Raw genomic sequence first — 22,108 nt, 5'->3', positions numbered from 1 at the left:
AAATCAACTAGGAAGCATCTCTCGACAACGTTACAACTAAATCAACCATGAAACATCTACCAATACAACGTTGCAACTAAATCAACCATGAAACATCTACCGATGATAACATGAGCAAATCGACCATGAAGTATCCCTTGATGATAATGTAATTGAATTGACAACAAAACGTCTTACACTCATAATGAAACCAAACATGATGACGCTCAATGATATAGCCAGATTGATCATAGAACATCATCTGATAAATGCCCGATGTGAACACCTAACCTATGAATCAAGCCCTTGCAAGTGTTGAACACAATGAGAGGCTAATGATATGAGAAATATTATACAAATGTTGAATCTCGAATTTTGATGATGAAATCAATTGATGATGTTATTATCTAATGAGCATTTAAGTAACATAAGACTAACTTCGATCATGAAAAGATAAATTGATTAAAATAGAAGAATCAAACGTTAGGCTGGAGAGCATTACGTTAGAAGATTGGACGTCGGGTCGGATGATTGGTTGACATGCCAGAAGATAGACTTTGTGTCATGAGTTCGCGCATCGGGCTAGAAGGATCGGATATTGGGCCAAAAAGATTAGATATTGCAGAGGTCAATATACTAATGGATCGGGCAATACGTTGAAAGAGAGAACGATGCGCCGAAGGTTCAGACGAAGTATCGGATGAACCAATGACATGCCGGATAACATAAGATTTATGTTTGTAATAGTTTGTGTCTTGATCAAAATAGTTTAGGTTTTAATTGAGTTGATTTTAGGTGTAACCATGCCAACTTGATTAGGAGCTCATTATGCCTAAATTAGGACTGAATTGAGTTTATTGGAAGGTCAATTCAGTTACTTGAAGTTGGGCCAAGCGATGGAATTGCTTGTGAGATGAAAAGTACAAAATGTACTTTTCTAAAAAAACAAAAAGTGATATCGTTAGGATAAGGGATGGTACCGTCCAGACACAATCTCCCGAACACTTCATGTGGACCCAATCTTATAAGATTAGTGATCTGGTATGTCAACTTAGCCCAACCCAAGTAGATCGACCACACAACGTTTGACTAGAAAGGTGACTCAACAAACTGTTACCATGTAAATCCCTAGTTCAATACACATTCCCCGATTTCTTGACACCTTAACCTGAAACAAACTCGAAAATGAACATAGATGGGCTCCGAACGACATCCAAGTGTCGATCTGACTCAACAATTTTAAATCACCGACAAAGCAATCCAAGCATTTTGTAAAGTTGGTATAGTTTGAGACGATCTCCCGCAAAAGAAAATTTCATCTTGTAGTTTCCTGGTCTTCATGCAACTTAAAAGGTTCGGATGACTTATCTCACTAAAGCAAATACCAATTTATATATACTTGCTTCGGGAAAGTACCAACCCAGAAAGCTGCGGAGTTCTTCTTACACAACAAAAAAAATAAAAGAAAGAAGGTCTTAAAGTTTCATCAAGCAGCAAACCGATTAAGGTGCATTCGGAGGTATAATGTTCATTTGATAACGCCTATACTTACCAACACAGAAATTTGTGAACCGACTGCAAACAGGAAATTCTGTATTGCTACTTGTTAAACATAATAATCTAATGTGTATACAACCATCCCTAACAACATTTTAGTTGGTCTAATAAGATTCCCTCTCGGTGAAGGATCTTGTTATCATGCAAATTGACTGCCTTATTGGGCTTGACATCTACAACACAACAATTGATGGCGTGAGTTTCATATACAGTCATTCGTAAATGTATTTCCAACAGACCGAGAATCAAAACTACACCAAAGAGAAATAAGGCTTGGTTTCTTGACATGCTAACCTTTGCTTGTCTTGCACCACGCCACCTTATTTTGAAACATCATCTTCTTCCTCCACTTCGACCAATCTCCCACGAACCCAATTCTTCTTTAACAATAACGATGATCCAGATGTCTCACTATTTTTTATTTCAGAAATATCTGATTCCTCTTCCTCAGATTTGAGGTTTTTGTATCTGATGGAGCCACCAACCTTAGAGAAAACCATTTGGTTGTCTGTCATCACTGACTTCCTCATCAAAAACTCATCATGCAAAAATGAATCATTGCTAGAGGTTTCCTGGGTTGATGGTGATAAGTTAACAAAATCCAAGTCCCTGTGGTAACTGATACTGGAAGAAAGAAGATGAGTTCCATTTACAAGTTTGCTTGGCCACTTCGGACTGCTAAGATTTCCTGGACTGTTCTGCAAATGATTATTAGGTCTAACTGAATCGGAAAATGTCTGACCTCGTGTACCCTGTGATGTCAATTGCCCCTGCTCTATGTTTTTAATGGACCGTGTTGCCTCGACAATCAGCTTCTTGGTTTCCAACAGTGAAGCTTGTGCAACAGGGTTTGTCAGTGCAGCCAACTCAAGGGCCTGCGCAGCCTTCTCTGCTTCAGCAATTAATAACCTGTTCATCCAGTAAACATATATGGTTATGCCAATAAACATGATAATTACACCTAAAAACTACCATGCTCAACTTTCACATTTGCACAACAGCACAAATGAGCATAAAACAGTTGCATTTACATCACAAAAAGACAAGAATGCCGAAGTCATTTTAAATATGCAGGAGCAATTATGTGATAATATGTAGCTCTACAAGTATGTCGCGAGATGGACTTACTTTGCTCTTTCGGTAGCTTCTCGTTTCTTAATTTCCATCTCTTCTCTTTGGGCTCTAATTTTCTTTATCATCTCCAGTTTGGAACTTGCCATTGGGTCTTTATATGATGGAGTTCTCTTTCGCTTAGATACTACTTTCTTGATGCTTTTTGCTTCATCGCTAATGCTGTTGGATTTTGCAAATATCTTTTTCTCAGGTTTCCTTCTCAAAGGAGTTCCGCCACTTACTTTTCTTCTTTGTCTTCTTTCGGCTCCAACAGTTGTGCCATGATACTTAGCAAGTGCACTGCAAACTCGGTCACGGTATTCCTGATATATATGGAGAAAAGGGTCAAACAAAATCCAGTGGAAGTTTGATTAGGATAATAAAAAGATTAAGCAGTGGTATAATAATTGTACACCTCTACTTATGGCTGATGCTAATTGCTTGTACTATGGTAATGTGCAGTAATGTGTCCACAATTTTGTAAAGAAATTGTGATAACGTGACCACAATTTTGTAAAAATATATATATGTATTTTGCACTGGAGAAATTAGATATTACAGGATCTGCCCACTTAGCAGAGATGGCCTCCGATATCTTTCTTCGTTGCTCAGGTGACTTTGGTGCTCGTTTGCTACCTTTTGGTCTAGGCATTGTTTTCCTCTTCTCAATGCTTTCCAGCCATTCCCGCTGTAACTGTTCGCTCAAAATCTTGTATGAACTCCATTGCAGCTCATCTTCACCAGCAAAACCTTCTCTGGCAGCAGCTGCAATTATGTTGTGCCACTCAAAAACACAGCCTTCCTGTATCATCAGCTTTTGACGCCGTCTCTGCCAACCTTCACGTACTCCTATGCCAATTTTTATCCTAGTCTCCTCACTGCATGATTTTTATAGAAGAATAAAACACACACACACACACAATATATATATATATATATATATATATATATATATATATATATATATATATATATATATATATATATATATATATATATATATATATATATATATATGCGAACAACAACAACATAGAAAACCAGGCAAATTATGAGAAGGCACAAGATGGGTGGGATAAATTGTCGAACTTTCCACAGAATCCACCAAAAATTGCAATATTATTATACTCCTCCGAATGAAGGATTGACTACTTTTTTCATTATTCTTTCTTCATAGCCGGTTCTATTGTCTCTGCTAATATTATTAACACCTCAATCATACTTGGCTTTTCCCTAATGGCAGTAACCATTAATAATCCTCGTTTTACTATAAAAAGTATTTCCAGATAGATCTAACTAGCCTTTTCTCAAGTCATGCATGATGGCCATTAGCAAAAAGACATTCAAGTCTTGCATATATATACACAAAGAAAATATATAAGAGCAACCTTAAATGTTATTGTTTTAGAGAGAGAGACAGATCCTTATCATGAACCCATGTGATGAATAAGTTAATAATACTCACAAGCATGGTTTGACGTTTCATGCAGATCGATACAAAACAGGTGGGTTGTACCGGTCCGGGCATGAATCAGTACGTGGACAACCTTTGTCTCAAGATGGCCAGTCCGAACCTAACAAACAGTCTAAGGCTCACATTCGTGAGCCCTTTCCCATTTCACCTCATGCAACTGCCTGTCGTGCGCCACAAATGACAGATACGCTTCCTCATCCTCTTCTCCTTTTTCTCCTTCCTCTTCCTCCCTCCTCCTCTTCCTCCACCTCCTCTCCTAATACCTCTTCCTCCTCCTTCCTCCTCTTCCTCCACCGTCTTCACTTCTTCCTTCTCTTACTCCTGCTTCCTTCTCTTCCTCCACCACCTCTTCTTATTCCTTCCTCCTCTTTCTTCTTCCTCCTCTTCCTCCATCACCCCTTCCTCTTCTCCTTCTTCCTATTCGAAACATTGATACACATGGCGTACCATGTGTCGGTATCTTGGTACTAATCGGTATATAATGGTCTGACCCGATACGAGTCCAATACGCAAAAGGGCATTCCCTGCTCTCATGATGGTTCAGGATAACCATCCAGATCTAAATGGGTCAAGATAATCAGTAATCCACTAGCATGCAACAACTGCCGTTCTAAGGAGAAAAAAAAATTGATGAAGTAAGATTGTATATCCTGATACTTGATCGGCATGTACCATGTACCAATTATTTGATGAATAATGATAATTATTTTCTGTCGTAATCAGCTGCAATTATCTGACCCAACATGAATATAATTAAAACTCAAAGTGGGATAAAGTGATGATAACATCTTGTCATAACTGTTATCTGGGTTATAATTGTTTATTGGAGTATCCTTGGGACCCATTTGTAGAGAGGAAAAAGCCATCCAGAGGAGGACAGGGTACAAGTCAACTACTTATGCCCAACCAGAAAGATCATAATCATGTCAGACTCTTAGGAATGCAGAGGGTTTTGATGATTTCCATGTTAAATGAGATACAATCTAAAACATGAGAAATTTATATACACCTTAAAACTCCTATCTCCGCAACATTCTCTTCCTTGCACAGAAGTTGTGAATATTTACATAATTCTTTCAGCTGATGTTGCTTTTGATAATTATAATCCAATTTAATAATGGGTTCAAGTAACCTATGATCCAACATGCACTCAGCTCTTCATCCAAGTAATGGAGCAAGAATCAAAGACTTTAGAGATATAAGGGGAATAATGAAAATACATCTGTGTGTCTAAAATAAACCTATTTGCCATCAGTAACCCATCTTGGGTTCCGCAACTAAAATCATAATTCACTCTGTGTGATTCCTCCATATCAAGATATCAAGTAAGATCTTCTAGGAAACTCCTAAAATTGTTTTTGTTTTTATAAAGAGTATTCCAACAAAATTTCTCCAAATGCAGTTGTCACATTCAAATAGTCTCATTATTTTCTTAGAAAGAAACACTCTGATGAGGTAAAATTTCTTGTAAAGTAAGATTATACAGCACATATCTAACCAATTGACAGATCAATTGAAAAAGCACAGGAATTTTTAAATTTTCAAAACATCTTAGAGGCCATAATTACCATAACAATTTTAGTATAGAAAAGGAATATTCATTATTGATGACATCTAGTGTAATAAAGAATTATTGCTTCAAATTTTGATCAAATTTAAGAAGGACCACAGACCTCTGAGCACGTCCCAAGTTCACCAACTTCGCCCTGACCTGCACATGAATTCATTCATTCATACCAAATATGATCATGACTGGTAACATACAGAGAACGTTAGTACATAGAAGATAAACACTATCCTGGCATATGAAGAGCCATAAAATCAGGACAAAATGTGCCGTGATCCTAGAGCACAAAACTGGGTGTAACAACTTAAGAGAAGACCAAAAGCAATTGTAAGAATTCTGATAGAGTTTTAACTCATTCGCAACATAGTCATGATATATTATGGTCATTAAAACTCCCCAAATACAACATATTTTTCAGATATTTTGATTATCTTCAAACCAACTAATCTTTATATAAACATCACGATTCAAAAGTACAAAAAACTATGTAAACATAAAATTCTATTGAAAATGTTTCGTGAATGTCATCAAAGAAAAGGTATTTGTTTATAGCTACAGTTCCTTCTTACAGAAGTTTTCTACCACTAATAGCAATTAGTTCATAAGTGGTAAATGAAACTCTTATTAGTTCTTACATGACATCACCTTGGGATCCTGCATTGCTAATCTGGTCCTCTCTCGAATTCGCTGAATAGTTTCTGTTATCCATTTGAATAAGTGGATCATAAGGGCAGATGCATTTCAACAAGAAGGCAGATAGGATCACATGTAGTATAATATCTAAAACTACTACCTGCACTGTGTTTCCTTCCCTTGTTCCATGGAACATTCCCTTTATTTGCTTTGGAGATTCTCATTCGTCTCAACTTTTCCCTCTCATCTATTTCAGGGGTGTTTTCTTCTGTCGAAGATTGTAACATTTTGCTAACTGAGATAGAACTACAGGGCAAGTTGTCATTATGTTCATCAGTATTCTCACTGGAAGGAGAAACCAAGAATTTTGAATCAACAGTAGCAACTGCCTTCATATAATGCCCATGTTGCTTCTTTCTTGTTGAAATATGGCTGCGGTGATTCAGCTGAAAGCCAATTCGTCTTCCATAAACAGAAGAACGTCCAGATGCACCAAGCTGATTGACGAAGATAGTCCGTTTAGCATATACATCTGCAAAGAAATTAAGACAACAAAAGGCCTCAAGGACACAAGATGAATATATCAGAAGTAAAAGTAGAAGGCATAAGTGGATTTTATCACTTAAAGGGCTATTCCCAAGAATTTTCATTTTATTTCTCCACTTTTCAAAAAATGCTTTTGATAGTTTTTGAATACTTCCGGTATTGTTCATGCCAGGTGGTCATTTCTTCAGTGACAATTTGAAAAACAAAAAGGCAACAAAAGGATGTTTTGGCGAGCATCATATGGATGAGAGAAGGGATGAAGGATGAGTGAGGCATGATCAAAGAAAGAAGGCATCTCATGATCACCATTGGAAAGGGATGAATAAACGATGTTCTAACAGGCCGAGGGAATCTGCAACCTCTCTATCATTGACATGTAACCAGTCATCAAGGATGGATTTTTCTTTAATTCATTTGGCAGTAAAAAATTTCTGTTTCTCAAAAAAATTAAAATTTTATAACTACTCTCTAAAAAGAAAAAAGATCGTTCATTTGGAAGTAAAAATTTTCTGTTTCTCAAAAATTTTAAAATTTTATAACTACTCTCTAAAAAGAAAAAAAAACCGTACACTTGATTGCCAAGCATGGTTCTTTCATCAGCCTTTGAGTTTTGCCTTAAGAATTAAAAAAAAAATGTAAATGACACAAAAAAACCCTCTTATCTTACATGATTTTCAAAGTAATAGAGCACCAATGCACAGATCTAGAAATTAGAAAATTCTTCAACTTTGTGACACAAGGCACAAAATTCTCACAGAGAATCTGGGAGACTACACAAGTAGCATGCCTATAGATGTAACATAATGTGCACAACTATAAGACAAATATCCAAAATTAAGCTTGTAGGAGCCAAACACTAACATATAGGTAAGTAAGTAAACATGAAAAACCATGGTTGTGTATGATTACCTGCTAACACATAACTCAAGATCACCGTAGTGTATATATCAGGAGTTCGACTGAATTGATCAAAAATTCTTTGAAGTGATCTTATCTTGCATAAATTTTGAACCTACATAAAATATTATAGCAAACACATCAATTGGTTGTGAAGGAAACCGAAACTCTAAAGCATCACCAAACAAGCTAATGTTGATAATAACTTTTTTTTTCCAAGCTTCACGAAACGTGTCAAGCTATGTCCTTAATTTCGCATACAGAAAGCATAAGGACTGCTGCTTTTGATCATCAAATTCAGCATTTAATGGTGCCATTAATATATAGAACAAAGGCAGGTGCTTGTTCATAACGTATAAGAGATCCAAATTGATGCTCAATTAAGTCTCCTCAGTGAAAAAAAATAATGCCGAGAAAATCAAGAACTTGAGCAGGAGTCATTCATAAACTCAACCAGCAAAAACAAGAAAATAGTAGGTTCCTGAATTTAAACCTCTGGGGATTCAAATTAATGGCTGCAAAAATGAAGAACAAGCATAATAACCTGCTTTCATAAACTATAACTAAGTTGTTTAAAATGGAAGAAAAGGTTGAAGGGCCAAGAGAAAGAAAGGGGCAAGCAATAATAGGTTCGTTACTAGTGACATTATCGTGTTAATGACTCTTGCGATGATGTCTTTACATTCGATAAACTGTGAAACCTCTTGAACAAAAATCAATCAGTGTCGAAGCACAACAATCTGTGCAAAGTCTCAATAAGCTTTTGATCATAAAAGTTCAGAATAGCAAAGGACAAGGCGAGAAGATCACTTGGTGAAGCACTCGTAAGTGTCAATGGGATTATCCAAAGAAGTAACAGACCCGAAGAGAGGGTTGGCTTCCATCATCACGAAAAACGGGGTCCGGGAGAAGTCCAGCCAGCAGCGCGGCTGCCAGGGAGGATCCCACCATGATGAGGAGGAAGGAGCCATCACTTTCTCGGAAGACATCGGCTGGAGCTCCGAACAGGGAGCTGACGTCCGCGCACGACGGAGCCCATTGGAGCCAAGAGGAGGCGGAATGGAGGAAGTCGCAGGAGGCGGCACATGGGTCGGCGACCGTGAGAAAAACTCCCAAGAGCACGGCCGCAATCGACGGCCACTTGGCACCAGTGACGGTCTCAAGAATCGAGCTGAAGAGGCGGCCACCGAAGGGGTTGTTCCCGTCCCAGGAGAATGAACAAGGGGGAGACCTCGAAGCAGCGGCGGGTCGTCGTCCGCAGATGATTCTGATGAATTCGCGGCGTGGGTTTCTAATCGGAGCACGGAGCGGCGATTTGACTCGCAATCGGCCGTGGCAGAGCAGGGGATGCCATTTGGGAGGCAGAGGAAGAGAGTGAAAGCTGGCCTTGGTCTTGGTCCTCCGCGCAAAGAAGATGGGCACTTCCACCATGGAGGAGGAGGCAGCCATAGCGAGAGAAAGATGGAGGGTTTTGGCGTGAATTGTTGTCCCGGAGCTAAAACAGAATGGAGAGGAGAGAACGGGCGATTTCTTCGACCACTCGTCGAGATGACAACGGCGAAAAGATCAGATTTTTTATTTGTTTGTTATTTTTCTCTCATTTTTCATGTAATATTGAACCCTACTAATCTTTGTGAGTTTGGGCTGCGCTCATCTGAGTTGAGGCCTGGGCTAATTATAGATTAATTTTTTTAATTAGTTAATATACTTTAGAAAAGTACTTTATATTTTATTAAAATAAAATATTTTAATTATATTTTTTTAAATATTAAATTATCATATTAAAAAATAACGATCAAAATATTAATTATAATTAATTATAAAAAATAATAAATATATAATTATCCGTCGAGCGTAAATTTCAACCGAGACGGTGGCTTTACATCACGGAATAGACTCGTAGGGTGCAGATTTGATTCATTTAGATAATAGGAAATATAGAGTTCAACTCAGAGATGTGACACGGAAAGCACGCTTGGCATGCGCGTCAGGAATGAACCGAGTCGGAGGGAGTTGAGCGAGCTGTCACGAACCCCGCATGACTGCGACATCCGTGATTTGGACAAGGAAAATTCGGACTGCTTGGTGGCCAGATTTTTCCTGGAGCAAGAGCGACATTTGTTTAATTGAATGTATGAGTTGCCCTTTGTATTTAGAAATGGGGCACTTGTTAGGTAACCCGTCTACATAATAAATACAAAGCCCTTAGATCGAAGGCGACTACTACTTGCTTACTACCAATAGCAAATGATGTTATTATTTTATCTTTAATGAAACTAAAGTTAGTAATTAATCGCTACCAAAGAAAGTGTTTTTTGTCGAGCATTTCCAGTGAGACCACTACCATGGAACGAAACACAGAGTCTTGAAGCCTGACCAGAAGTAAGATCCTTCAGATTTAGGACGGGAAGACTTGAAACAGTTCATCCGTTGATTATATCGGACTCCATAGCTCCAATTGAAGGCTAAGGTCATGTATTTATGAATATGGATTAAGGCCACCTTCTGGTGAACAATATTCACAAATGCATTGTTTTATAATTGATATCGCACGTAACTTGCGATAGATAGTTCACTGATAGATGGCCTTGAGGTTCAAGATTACTGATATTTCATATTGATTGTCCGATTTAACGATGTCAATCTTGGTTTGAGTTCAAGTTTGGTACTCGAAGATAAGTGGATTGGATAAAACATTATGAATATATATATATATATATATATATCGAGAGTATAGTCGAGAAAGATTTCTCTATTACGTAACTCAATAAATTAGGATTTGAAGAATTTAGATAATTCTATGTGAATTAGCATCCTTGGACTCTTTTATAAATGGCCTTGGTAATCGTAGGGATTAAGCAGGGAGTTGATGATATGTGAGAGCGTTTTTACAAAATTTTTGAATGTTACTTGGACGTGAAGAGTTATCCACAACACTAGGAATTATGATTGTACCATTAAGTTGATCATGGGGTTACTCATTCTATTTGACTAGTAGGGCATATTTTGGTAACATGCCTCCAATCATTGTTTACAGCTATATCGGACCGAACCCCTCGATCAACGTTGTTTCGCAAAGGTCGAATGGCACCGACCAAGTACGGTGCCATCCCGCAAAGATCGGAATGGCGCTAACCGAGTATCGTGCCATTCTGCAAAGATCGGGACGACACCGAACGAGTACTATGTCGTTCCACAAAGATCAGGACGGTGTTGATCGAGTACTGTGCCGTCTTTCAAAGATCGGGACGACGCTGACCGAGTACCGTGTTGTCCTGCAAAGGTGGGACGGCGCCAATCGAGTACCGTGTCGTTCCGCAAAGATCGGGATGGTGCCGACCGAGTACTGTGTCATCCCACAAAGATCGGGACGACCGACCGAGTACCATGCCGTCCTGCAAAGGTCGGACGACTCCGATCAAGTACCGTGCCATTCCGTAAAGATCGGGACTGCGCCGACCAAGTACTGTATCGTCCCGCAAAGACCGGGACGATACCGACCGAGTACCATATCATCCCGCAAAGACCAGGTCGGCATTGACCTAATACAGTGTCGTCCCACAAAGATCGGGTCGATACCGACCTAGTACAATGTCGTCCCACAAAGACCAGGTCGGCACCGACCTAGTACAACGTCGTCCCACAAAGATCGGGTCAGCACTGAACAAGCATAACGCCATCCCGCCAAGATCAGGACGGTACCGACCAAGTACAACGCTGTCCTATAAAGGTCGGGATGACACCGAGTACAACACCACTGCACAACATTGTGATGCCGAAGATGCCCAGCATCCGCCCCAAGAATAAGTCCGCCGCCTGGAGGGTCGGCAATCATAAATATGACAGGTACGATTGGTTCCTTGGCGAAGGGATAAAAACTCATCACAAGGGCGACAATAGATGGTCTTTTGCTCATTTTCCACCCAGTTCTAACAAAATCTTCAGAAGAGTTGAAATCGGGAGCCCCCTTCCCGACCCCGACCTGTGTGCAGGGACCGGTGATAAAGAGGCAGGCAGCTAGCCAAGTGGAGTTTCCAGACTTTGAAGCCATAGCCCAAGCCCGACCTCACCAGACGATGATCTCCGTTGCCCCGAGCATCGACATGGATGATCTTGGGCATCGAGATCGAACCAAGTCATGCTGACTCCCTCTGCCATTACGTAAAGGATCACTATTACTAGATATGCAAGTTAAGTGTACAACGATATGACATTCATATGTCTATATCTCAATTATCTTTTATCATCTCTCTTTTATTGTATTTCAATAGATAAAGGATGTTAAAACATAATACCTCCAACGAACATTTTTGTCACATTATGAATGGTGGGTGTCAACAGGGTATTTTTAACTTATTATAAGTGATGAATAGTCAAACTCATCACGTTGGAAGACTAAGGATGCTATATAATTGGATTCGGCTCCGTTTAACTTTTTAGATACTTCATAGTCAAATTCAACTTAGAGATGACTGATTTGATTACATCAAATATTTGAGACACTTTGCAAACCATGTCTTTTTGATTGGAAGGATGTTGCTAGGTGGTCGTTACAACCACAGCTACGCTCATCAAACTACTTCATGGTCGAGATAGCCTTAGCTTTTGAGCGAGAAAGATGTTGCTTCGTGGCCAACCTGATCGTAACTGTGCTTTATCGAACTACTTCATGATCTCTGTGGCCAATATGACCTTAGCTGCCCGATAAGGCTACAACTCTGGTACCAAAAGGATGCTGCTTCATCATTGTTATGACCGCAGCTACACTTATCGAACTGTTTCATGGTCGAGATAACTATAGCCCCTGCGCTACAAGGATGCTAACCACAGTTGTACTCGTGGAATCGCTTCGTGACCGAGATGACCACAACTCTTACGTTAGAAGGATGAAGCTTCCCAAACATGATCACGATTGCGCTTACCGAACTACTTCGTGGCCGAGGTCGTCACAGCTTTTGTGTGATGATGTTGTTACTCGGTGGCCAAGCCGAGCGGGTATCGACATCGATCGAGGAAACACGAGGCAGACTTGGGCATGTTGTTGTTTGGAGATGTCACAGGCAACGTTTGGAGAGAGCTTGTTTTGTGCCAATAGCTACCTACGTCTTTAAGATGGAAAAAGATGACACTCGAGGCATAAAATGTTGGAAACTATATGGCTGGCTATTACAGCAGTCATTACGAGCCTTCTATCTTTGTTACTTAACAAACGACAAACGCTAATTACTTAACGAAAGATGTCACTTGAGTTTTTCTATGCGTGTGAATTGTAGAAAACCAAGGTTCACGTGAACCGGAGGCGACCAACCACGAAGGCAGTGCAACGTGCAGGGGATGTGCAGTCCTCTCATGGTCCTGCTTTAATGATGACCCTTTGCGTGGTGCTGTGGTCCTAAGGGTTGGCTTCTGGGCTACCCTTTTTCTCTTGGTCCAACATGCTTGTTGCATCTTTCCCTTTGCCCATTTCCTGCGATTCCAAAGATCACGTTACTGCTCCGTCGCCCATAACGGGATGCCCACAACACCCTCGTCACTCGATCCTTCGTCCCACGAATTTAGTGCATGCTCTCTCTCTCTCTCTCTCTCTCTCTCTCTGAGGATGATCCCGACCCATGCTTTTGGCTGCATTCTTGGCCAAATGATTACACTGAGTTTTCCTCTCTCTCTCTCTCTCTCTCTCTCTCTCTGAGGATGATCCGGACCCACGCTTATGGTCGCATTCTTGGCCAAATGATTACACTGAGTTTTCCTTACAATCGTCCTCGTGGTCCCTGTGAGCTGACAATGTGTTCTCCTTCTACCCATCCTGCAATTATTAAGGTGACGAATGAATTAATCTGAATCTGGCATGGCCATTGCCCATGAATCTGCCCTGAGGAAAAATAGAAAAGAAGCCGAAATCTCTATCGGTAAAGAAGAAGAAGAACATCTATCTTATCATTCAATCTATTTGCTCATTCGCTGGCTTATCAATGACGGCAACGGATTTTGCATGTGGCTCTCTCCGCGCGTACCACGTCACTGCTTCAGCCGCCAGTACACCACCAGTCGGTGGGGGCCCTCCCTCGATCTAGGTGGTGACTTCTAAGCGGCCTCGTCGTAACATGCCTTGCTCAGCTAGCTAGTAGCATAAATTTCGGCTAGGGAAAAGGCCTGCATCTTCGGCCATTGACTTCAGACGACAGAGACCTCTCAGGGAACTACCATTCCCTTGGCTTGTCATGCGCTGCGGGACCTTCGAATCATAACATTCCATTTCAAAAAAGAAAAATCACAACGTTCAATCATCTCAATTCCTTCATTCGTCATCATCATCATTATTGTTATCATCATCATCATCATTATTCTCTTCCGACCCATCATCTTTTCGCCTGCATCACCATCCGATGGACTATTGGAAATAGAAGAGCTCATCGTCTGCATTCATTCATTGTACGAATGATCTCCAGCGTCTATGAAAATAATTAAAAGCTGCAGCGGGAGGGACTCAAAGAATAAGCAAGAAGGAAGGGAAAGGCCTTGACTCCATTAAAACCGAGCTCTCGGAACTCCCATCCGGCCGCTGTGCTCCGTGCTTCCCAAGGCTACCGCTTTTTCCTTTTTTTTTTTTTTTAATGTTTTGCTTCCCAGAGGAAACGCCACACGAGAGAGAGAGAGAGAGAGAGAGTGTGTGTGTGTGTGTCAGTCGGAAACTTTCAAAGTTTGAAGAGATTGGAGTGACCGAGGAGGATGTTTCTCGCCACCCAAACGATTTCCTTGAGGCTAGAGCACTGTCAGCATCAGCAGGATTAGCAGATCTTTTTCCCTTATCATCGCAATCTCTTGTCCCGGCCCGTTGTCATCTCACGGTCGACGAACTGCGTGGTGCTGGAACCGAGATTTTGTAGCCGCTGGTAGCTGCGAAGCGGAAGTCGAGATCCTCGGGGATTTCTCGTGGATATTTTTTTCTTATCCCTCGTAGATTTTTCATATTTTTCGTATGTTTTAGATAGTTGAGTTTTCGGTTCAAAGAATCAGTCGGCTCGTAGCCTCATTCTATCCTTTTTATCTATAGAGAGAGAAAAAAAAAGTAGAAGGAAGAGAGGGAGCTCTGGAAGTACTCGATCAAAGTACTTCTCGAGCATTTTTAACGCAGTAAGCAGAGTCGTATTGATGTGAATCAGCATTAGAAGAGAAAAAGGCGACATCTTTCTTGAGGATGGAGCGATCTTTCTGAGTTGATGCGCTTCCACCACAAAAAAGAACAAAAAAAACGTAGGGGAAAGGTGGGGGTTGGGGAAGAAGCGAGAAAACGGAGGGTTCACATCAAGAACATTAAAAGATCGAGAAAGTCCCTCGTCTCCAAAGCCAAAAAGCCTTCCTTTAAAGCAGAGCGAGGCAGGAAGGAAAGGGGTGCAATAAAATGTCTCATAAGGAAGCCAACCGAGGACGCTTTAGAACCAAGACAGGTAAGTAGCATAAATCTTCCCTAAACTAGTCCAAAAGGGTCGGTGTATGCAACAATAGCATCCCTTCTTCTAATATTTTCTCTCAAATGTCGGAATTTACTGGGCACCCCCTTTGCTCTCGATCAGGGTAGGCGTTTCCACGCTGTTGCTATCCACTGAACGCCTCCCTTTTCAATCCGAAGCTTGCGTTTTGAGAGACCGGCATACTCTAATGCCGAAGGTCTCGAACAAGTGGCCGAGACCGAGCCAGTCCTCTCTCCAGAGGCGGGTGCTGCGTCATCCGGGACGGATATGGGTGCTCCTGATTCTCGGATCCCTTACGTTAAATCTGGTCATGATAGCCCTACTCGCCTCGCTATATGAGGGCGAGGGAACTCCCAGTTGCAAGGCAGAGAGGAGCATCCTTGTAGCGGAGGAGAAGAAGTCGGTCGTGGCTGCGCCGCAGCAGCAGTCAACAGCGGAGGAGCTGGTGTCGGCGGAGGAGATTAGCGTGAGCTCCACATCCGGAAAGCGCCCTGCCTCGAAGGATGCCATCATTAATCTCGACCAGTGAGTGATTTCGCAGCCTTTACTTACATAGTTTGATTTTATTAGATGAATGCAATGGGTCAGAAAATGAGAACAGAAAATTGTTCTCCAGCGCACCGCTGTGTCGGCCTTTTTGCCGCGGGCTTCTTTAAGAAAAAGGAAGACGACGATGACGAAAGTTCCCTTTTCATTTTATACTTTAATCCTGTGAAATATGTGATTGTTGGCATTGTCCGATCGCGTTAGTATTTGATTGCATTTCTTTTCCGGTTTTGTTCTTTTTATCATCATCTTCTTTCTGGTTAGGTCACAGTGGTGCTTCCTACGGTTGAAAAGCAGTTATTGCTGAGGGCCACAGGAGTTACCATTTCAAGTCCATCGTTTTACTATTCCCTGATCTCTTTCGAGTCCAAAGATTGTGTTTGCAATATTCTTACCACATGCCTTGGGACTTTTTGTGAGAATCTTAATCGAGAAATGGGAGTGGGAGTGAAATCAGAACTGAAACTTGTTATCTTGCTTCAACTTTGACTTGCACAAGTGTTGCTTCCCACTACTTTAACACTGTTTTACGGTGAACCAATGACCCAGTGGGGATCCAACCATGTTCGAGTCCTTCTGGAAGGAGATGGGAGAGCACGGGGACATCATCATCCCTGGGTGGCAGGCCATGAGCTACTTCTCCGATGTTACCAACTTGTGCTGGTTCTTGGAGCCCGAGTTTGCCCATGAAGTACGGCGCCTCCATAACCTCGTCGGCAATGCTGTAGCTGATGGCCACTTTATCATCGTTGGGACTGGTTCCACTCAACTCTTTCAGGCTGCTCTATATGCTTTATCTCCCCCAGATGCGCCCGAGCCAATGAGCGTCGTTTCTGCAGTTCCATACTATTCGGTGAGTTCCACTACATGCAACGCATATGCCTAAGTCTAGATGTTCCTAGATTTACTAAGACTTTCTGGGGTCATTTTAAATACCACCATGAGGATCGTGATATAGTTCCTTTAGTTAGTGGGCAGTGGCTCTATCAAATAATTCCCAGTAAACTAATCATATAAGCTTATTATATAGGCGTCAGGATAGCAGTCCTGGGTCCTAAACACACATAGTTTTTGTGTAATGTAACCGTCTAAACACTTCTCTTTGCTTCTAGACTTCCTTGTATATTTTTATTTGCATGTGTTTTTAATTGAGAAATGTATATAGAAACTTCTTTTAACTGGTGTTTTTCATGTTCAGTCTCCCATCTCTTCTACTAACAAACTTCTACTAACTGTGGTAGTACTACAGTTTTATATTGCAATGTTCTAAAGTTTCTCGTGTTTCAACAAGGGAAGTCAAGGTGCCAGGGTGCTTGCCTAGGCGCACGAACAAGGCGAGACTCAAGCACCTCAGTTTGGGTTTGGGCAAACGCCTTTAATTGGGCACGACCCATGCATGCACTTGAGCCCAAATGTCGGGTGCTTGTATCATATGATAGTCCCCCCTCTCTTTCTCTTGTTCCTCCTCCCTCCTACCCGCCCAATCGATAGTCCCCCTATCCTTTCCTCTTATTGACCTCTCCCTATTTCTCCTCATACGACATACCCCGACCCCTTCCCTCCTTATCCTCCTCGATAGCTACCTTGCTTCTCTCTCTACCCCTTGCTTCTTCCCCACATGAATCATCCACAAGAAACTCCAAACAGGATCCAATGTAATATTTATGTCTTGTGGGAAAATAACTAGAGATGACATATCAAAACAACATCAAGCAGAGAACTTCAAAAATGCAGATATGCAGAAATAAAAAGTGTGAAACTCGCTAGATGCATATATGAATGAGAAGAAGTTCTAAAAGACTGAATTACATGGTTACCAAAATATCATGATATTGAGAATTTTGGAGATGATGCTGAAAAGGAAGTTGTTGTCAAGAAGTCAAAATTACATAAAATCCAATGGACTTGTACATATTGCAAGAACCCGAAAAAGCCATGTAAAGTATAAAAGAGCAAAGGCAAATAAGTATAAATGATGTATGTGACAAAGAAGCAAGGGTTATAACAATTCAATTGTTGCTTTCTTCTTCTGTTAACTATAAAGGATGTATTCTTTTCAATGCGGCACGTTTAAACAACTTTAAATATATGATCAAAGCTATTGAAAGATATAAGTTGAATATTAAAAGTTATCATGAGTTAAAAGTTGCATTATTGTAAAAGAGTTTGATTACACAAAATGGTTTGATGAAGTATAATAAGGATGTTAAAATAAAACATGAATTTTCTGTTACGTTGGATGCATGGACTGATAGGAGACAAAAAGGTATTGACTTTTGAATAATTGTTTATTAGGAACCATGTGTGTAAAATCAACTGCTATATCTTCTTTTATGAAATCGTTTATTTGAATTACTTACCAATTTGTAGAGTAGATTGGAGAGCAAAATATAACAGACAATGAAAGATGTCTTAAGTGGTATAATTTTTGCTTTAAGTGTTTTAATTATGTTATCTTTATATATTTAAACACAAATTTTATTTTTTTCCTTTTTCCAAGGTAAATTACTTTAGGAAAGAAAGGTTGCATTTATATTAGACTCCATGTACCATATCTTGGTGTTACATCAAAGGACATTGGAAAGATTCCAAATGCAAGAAGACCTCTAATTTTTGGTATTGCCTTTATATACAAACATATTGCAGCATTGAATATGATGCAATAATTTACAAATAAGAAGGGATTAGTGAAATATAGTGTCACTCATTTTGCCACTATTTTTGATATTGTAAAATATTTATATGCAAAGGTGTAATCTTATTACCTCAGAGAGGTGGGAGATAAACAAATGAGCAAAAGATATTGAAGGCAAAAGAGTAAGTGATATAATGTTGATACAATCTTTTGGAATTATATGGTTTATATGCATTAAAAGTAATGGACCCTCTTGGTAGAGTTCTTTAACTTATGGATAACAAGAAAATCTTTTGGAATTATATGGTTTATATGCATTAAAAGTAATGGACCCTCTTGGTAGAGTTCTTCAACTTATGGATAACAAGAAAAAGCTTGCAATGACACGCACACACATATGTGATTATGGATAGAGAGAAAGAAACAATATAAAAATCTTTTATAGGAAATAAGGAAAGATTTCTTTGTAATTAAAAATAAAATATGAGAATCTTCTTATCCATTACACGTAGCATGACAATATGTAAACACCTAAACACGAATTTCTTTTATAAAAACTCATATGTTGAGTTTGATGTAGAAGTTACATACAAGGTATATCAATGTATTACAAGATTGGTACTTTACATCGAAGAGCTACTAAGTTTTTGAATATTTAAGCATCATGTAAATATTAAATTATATTATTGTTAATTATTAAATGTAAATCTGTAGTTGAGTGGTGGAGGCTATCTTGAAATTCTCGAAGATGAACAAACTTATTCTAGTGAAGATGAACAAGATCTTGAGGGATATAAATCAGCTTTGAGGAAGATGATGACAAGAGTGAGGATGTTGAGGATGATGAGCTGGCTAATCATTGACTTTCTTGAGCAAAATTCTTAGACTTTTAATATTAATCTTTTTTTGTTTTGTTATTTATGTTGTTAGATTTGGATAATGCAGTGCTTTGGTACTTTAAATGAATGTGATTTGACCTTTTAGTGGTTATATTTGAAATATTACATAATATTAAACTCATGTATTGTCTCATTTTTATTTTGGTGATCATATTTCTCTTTAATTATATTTTTTAATTTTGATATTCGCAATCGTCTTGCAGTGCTCTAGCGAGCACCTAGCAGCTCAGGCACCTTGGCACCTTTGACTATTGGATCCGGAGATCATTTGATTCTCAAACTCGATGGATTTCTTCTTTGTTAGGCTGATAGCTTGGCTATCTTGGAATGATTTCTACTAGATACTCATTTCTCTTCCAAATAATGCAGCAATTATACTCCAATAGATCCGATGAAATAGGGTACTAGTAATATGTCATGCACGAAACTTGCATGGATTAAATTAGGTTGTTTTTATTTTCCTGTTTCGATCAAGTTCATGAGTAATTAATAGGAGAATTTATATGTTGACTATACTTTACCAAATAATTGCAGTCATATCCAGCAGTCACGGATTACCTCCAGTCAGGGCTATACCGGTGGGCTGGGGATGCATCCATGTTCGATGGTGATGCTTACATAGAGTTGGTTTGCTCCCCGAATAATCCTGATGGCTCCAATAGGGAAGCAGTCCTGAAGTCTAGGAACGGAAAGACAATCCATGACCTAGCTTACTACTGGCCTCAGTACACTCCAATCACTGATGCGGCAGACCATGATATTATGCTGTTTACTGTGTCAAAAAGCACTGGTCATGCTGGGACTCGACTCGGGTAGACATCTTTCCCCTGTTTTTTCTTTTGTATAACATGTTGATCCTAATAATCTAGTTATGGTGATGAAAATTGTAAGCATAAATGAGCAGGTGGGCTCTAGTAAAAGACAAGAATGTTGCGAAGAGGATGATCAAGTTTATAGAGCTAAATACCATTGGGGTGTCAAAGGACTCACAGCTCCGTGCAGCAAAGATCCTTAAAGCAGTCTCAGATGGTTATGAGCTTCCAGTCTCTCAGAACAACCACAGGTTGTTTGATTTTGGTCGACAGCTTCTGTCAATCAGGTGGCAGATGTTGCAAGAAGCAGTGAAGGCGTCTGACATCTTTAGTCTACCTGATTTCCCATTGGCCCTCTGCAAGTTCACTGGGGAGAAGACTGGTACCTACCCTGGTATGCTACTTATGTACCAGAAAATGTGCATATTTTCCTTCCAAAATTTGAAGCTAAAGGTATGTTCGCTATCACAATTAAATCGATATAAACTAGAAGGGGGCTGGTGGAACATCTGTGAAACCAATTTGTTGCTTACTATTCCTATGAATTCAAGAACAACAAATCTGGCCTTCATAATGTATCTGAAGAAGATACAGAACTCTCCTAGCAGCCCCAGCATACAATGTTAGATAGAGGCTCTACATCTTTGGCCAAGGTGAAAATTGCAGTCATTAGTATTCACTACAAAAAGATAGGGAGTCATTCCAAGTGTATATCTTAGTGTTTTTGTCAAATCCCAACAAAGCCTTTCCGGGTTTGCTTGTTGTTCATCGTCACATCTCTTTTGTGCTAATGCATCCTGTGATATTCATTTCTTTTTCTTGTGGTTGATACCCATAATGCTTAACGCCACATCTTTGTTGTGTGTTGTATAGCTTTTGCGTGGCTCAAATGTGAAAAGGTGGAAGTCGAAGACTGTGAAGGCTTCTTAAGGAAGCACAACATACTTACTCGGAGCGGCAGGCATTTCGGTGTGGAACCAAAGTACGTGAGGATAAGCATGTTGGATCGCGATGAGACGTTCAACCTCTTCATCGAACGACTTTCAATGCTCCATCATTGAGTGTCCTTGTCTATCCCACTGCAGTTTTTGATAGTGGATTGTAAGTATATTTTGGAGCTCATAGCTGTTTCATCCTTTGGTTTTTTTTCAGTTTATATATATATATATATATATATATATATATATATATATATATATATATATATATATATATATATATATATATATCTTTGCCTTTAGGTCTCTTGTCTTTGTATAAGATGACGATTTTTATTTTTATTTTTGTATTATCCCAGTGTTCCTCTTCTTATCTTTTCTTTTTTCCCCCCATTTTCACTACCTTTTAATCAGTTGTTTTGTTGCACTTTTATTGTCAAGTGAAAGGGAGTTCGAACATTTGGCTAGTGATGTTTTCAGCGTGGTCGCAGGTGAACCAACCACTTAAGGTAACCTCAAGCACATAGCTTCTTAGTCGAACTGGTTCATCCTCTCACAAGGAATGGATTGTAAATTGAATTTGTAGATAAGATTCGATGATCTTCTTATTTGTCGTTTGATATATATGACCATTGACATTATCAGATCGAGTCACGTTTGGCTCCATCTGCCACAAGATTTCTTGAGTTCTATTGATAAAGGGCGTTTTTAGGTTTCTTGAGTTCTATTGATATATGAGTTCTATTGATACATGAGCTATATAAATAAAGGGCGTTTTTAGGTTTCTTGAGTTCTATTGATATATGAGCACTTTTTTTTATTCTTTTTTACTAATTGATTTCCTCAGAGAACCATAACAAAGATACTTGTGAATGGATATTGATTGATAATTAGTAAAATATTTCCTTCATATGCAAACTAGAGTTATATTTTCCTTTTACTAATTGTTTTCATGGAGATTGCAACATCTCAATTTAGTTCTATATCTAAAGTAAACTAGAACTTAGATTTTACAAAGGTTAGTTATTTCATTATGTTAG

At 39.5% G+C, this 22,108-nt stretch overlaps 2 protein-coding genes across 5 annotated transcripts; one reads left to right on the top strand and one right to left on the bottom strand.

The window, feature by feature from the left end:
• Positions 1-1,559: 1,559 nt before the first annotated feature.
• Positions 1,560-9,353, bottom strand: LOC103968805 (uncharacterized). 2 transcript variants are annotated; one of them, XM_009382124.3, is made up of 8 exons: positions 8,628-9,349; positions 7,779-7,881; positions 6,484-6,855; positions 6,336-6,388; positions 5,797-5,834; positions 3,209-3,527; positions 2,665-2,972; positions 1,560-2,445 (listed from the first exon to the last, which is right to left on the bottom strand). In XM_009382124.3, exons 1-8 carry the CDS (start codon positions 9,213-9,215, stop codon positions 1,857-1,859), a joined length of 2,370 nt encoding a protein of 789 aa, XP_009380399.2. In that variant the 5' UTR covers positions 9,216-9,349; the 3' UTR covers positions 1,560-1,856. The 2 variants fall into 2 exon arrangements, with proteins under 2 accessions (XP_009380399.2, XP_009380400.2); XM_009382125.3 differs by lacking the exon at positions 3,209-3,527 and having other exon boundaries at positions 6,326-6,388; positions 8,628-9,353.
• Positions 9,354-14,193: 4,840 nt separating this feature from the next.
• Positions 14,194-21,864, top strand: LOC103968804 (tryptophan aminotransferase-related protein 1-like). Of its 3 annotated transcripts, XM_009382122.3 has the most exons (7): positions 14,201-15,214; positions 15,341-15,763; positions 16,334-16,637; positions 19,853-20,130; positions 20,223-20,524; positions 21,004-21,231; positions 21,510-21,864. In XM_009382122.3, the coding sequence occupies exons 2-6, from the start codon at positions 15,426-15,428 to the stop codon at positions 21,189-21,191; spliced, it is 1,410 nt and encodes a 469-aa protein (XP_009380397.2). In that variant the 5' UTR covers positions 14,201-15,214; positions 15,341-15,425; the 3' UTR covers positions 21,192-21,231; positions 21,510-21,864. The 3 variants fall into 3 exon arrangements, with proteins under 3 accessions (XP_065026121.1, XP_065026123.1, XP_009380397.2); XM_065170051.1 differs by lacking the exon at positions 21,510-21,864 and having other exon boundaries at positions 14,199-15,214; positions 20,223-20,583; positions 21,004-21,201; XM_065170049.1 differs by lacking the exon at positions 21,510-21,864 and having other exon boundaries at positions 14,194-15,214; positions 20,223-21,144.
• Positions 21,865-22,108: the final 244 nt, after the last annotated feature.

The sequence above is a fragment of the Musa acuminata genome, chromosome BXJ3-10 (assembly GCF_036884655.1).
Source record: "Musa acuminata AAA Group cultivar baxijiao chromosome BXJ3-10, Cavendish_Baxijiao_AAA, whole genome shotgun sequence".
Classification (NCBI taxonomy): Eukaryota; Viridiplantae; Streptophyta; class Magnoliopsida; order Zingiberales; family Musaceae; genus Musa; species Musa acuminata.
The sequence above is the reverse complement of the archived record's forward strand: the minus strand, read 5'-3'. Positions and strand labels throughout refer to the sequence as shown.

Coding starts and splice junctions, on each gene's coding strand:
- LOC103968805 (XM_009382124.3), bottom strand. CDS start 9,215: ATGGCTGCCTCCTCCTCCATGGTGGAAGTGCCCATCTTCTTTGCGCGG. Junction 3,528..5,796: donor AACTTGGGACGTGCTCAGAG/GTCTGTGGTCCT, acceptor AAAATCATGCAG/TGAGGAGACTAGGATAAAAA. Junction 2,446..2,664: donor GAAGCTACCGAAAGAGCAAA/GTAAGTCCATCT, acceptor CTGGATGAACAG/GTTATTAATTGCTGAAGCAG.
- LOC103968804 (XM_065170049.1), top strand. CDS start 15,426: ATGCCGAAGGTCTCGAACAAGTGGCCGAGACCGAGCCAGTCCTCTCTC. Junction 16,638..19,852: donor CTGCAGTTCCATACTATTCG/GTGAGTTCCACT, acceptor AAATAATTGCAG/TCATATCCAGCAGTCACGGA. Junction 20,131..20,222: donor CATGCTGGGACTCGACTCGG/GTAGACATCTTT, acceptor ATAAATGAGCAG/GTGGGCTCTAGTAAAAGACA.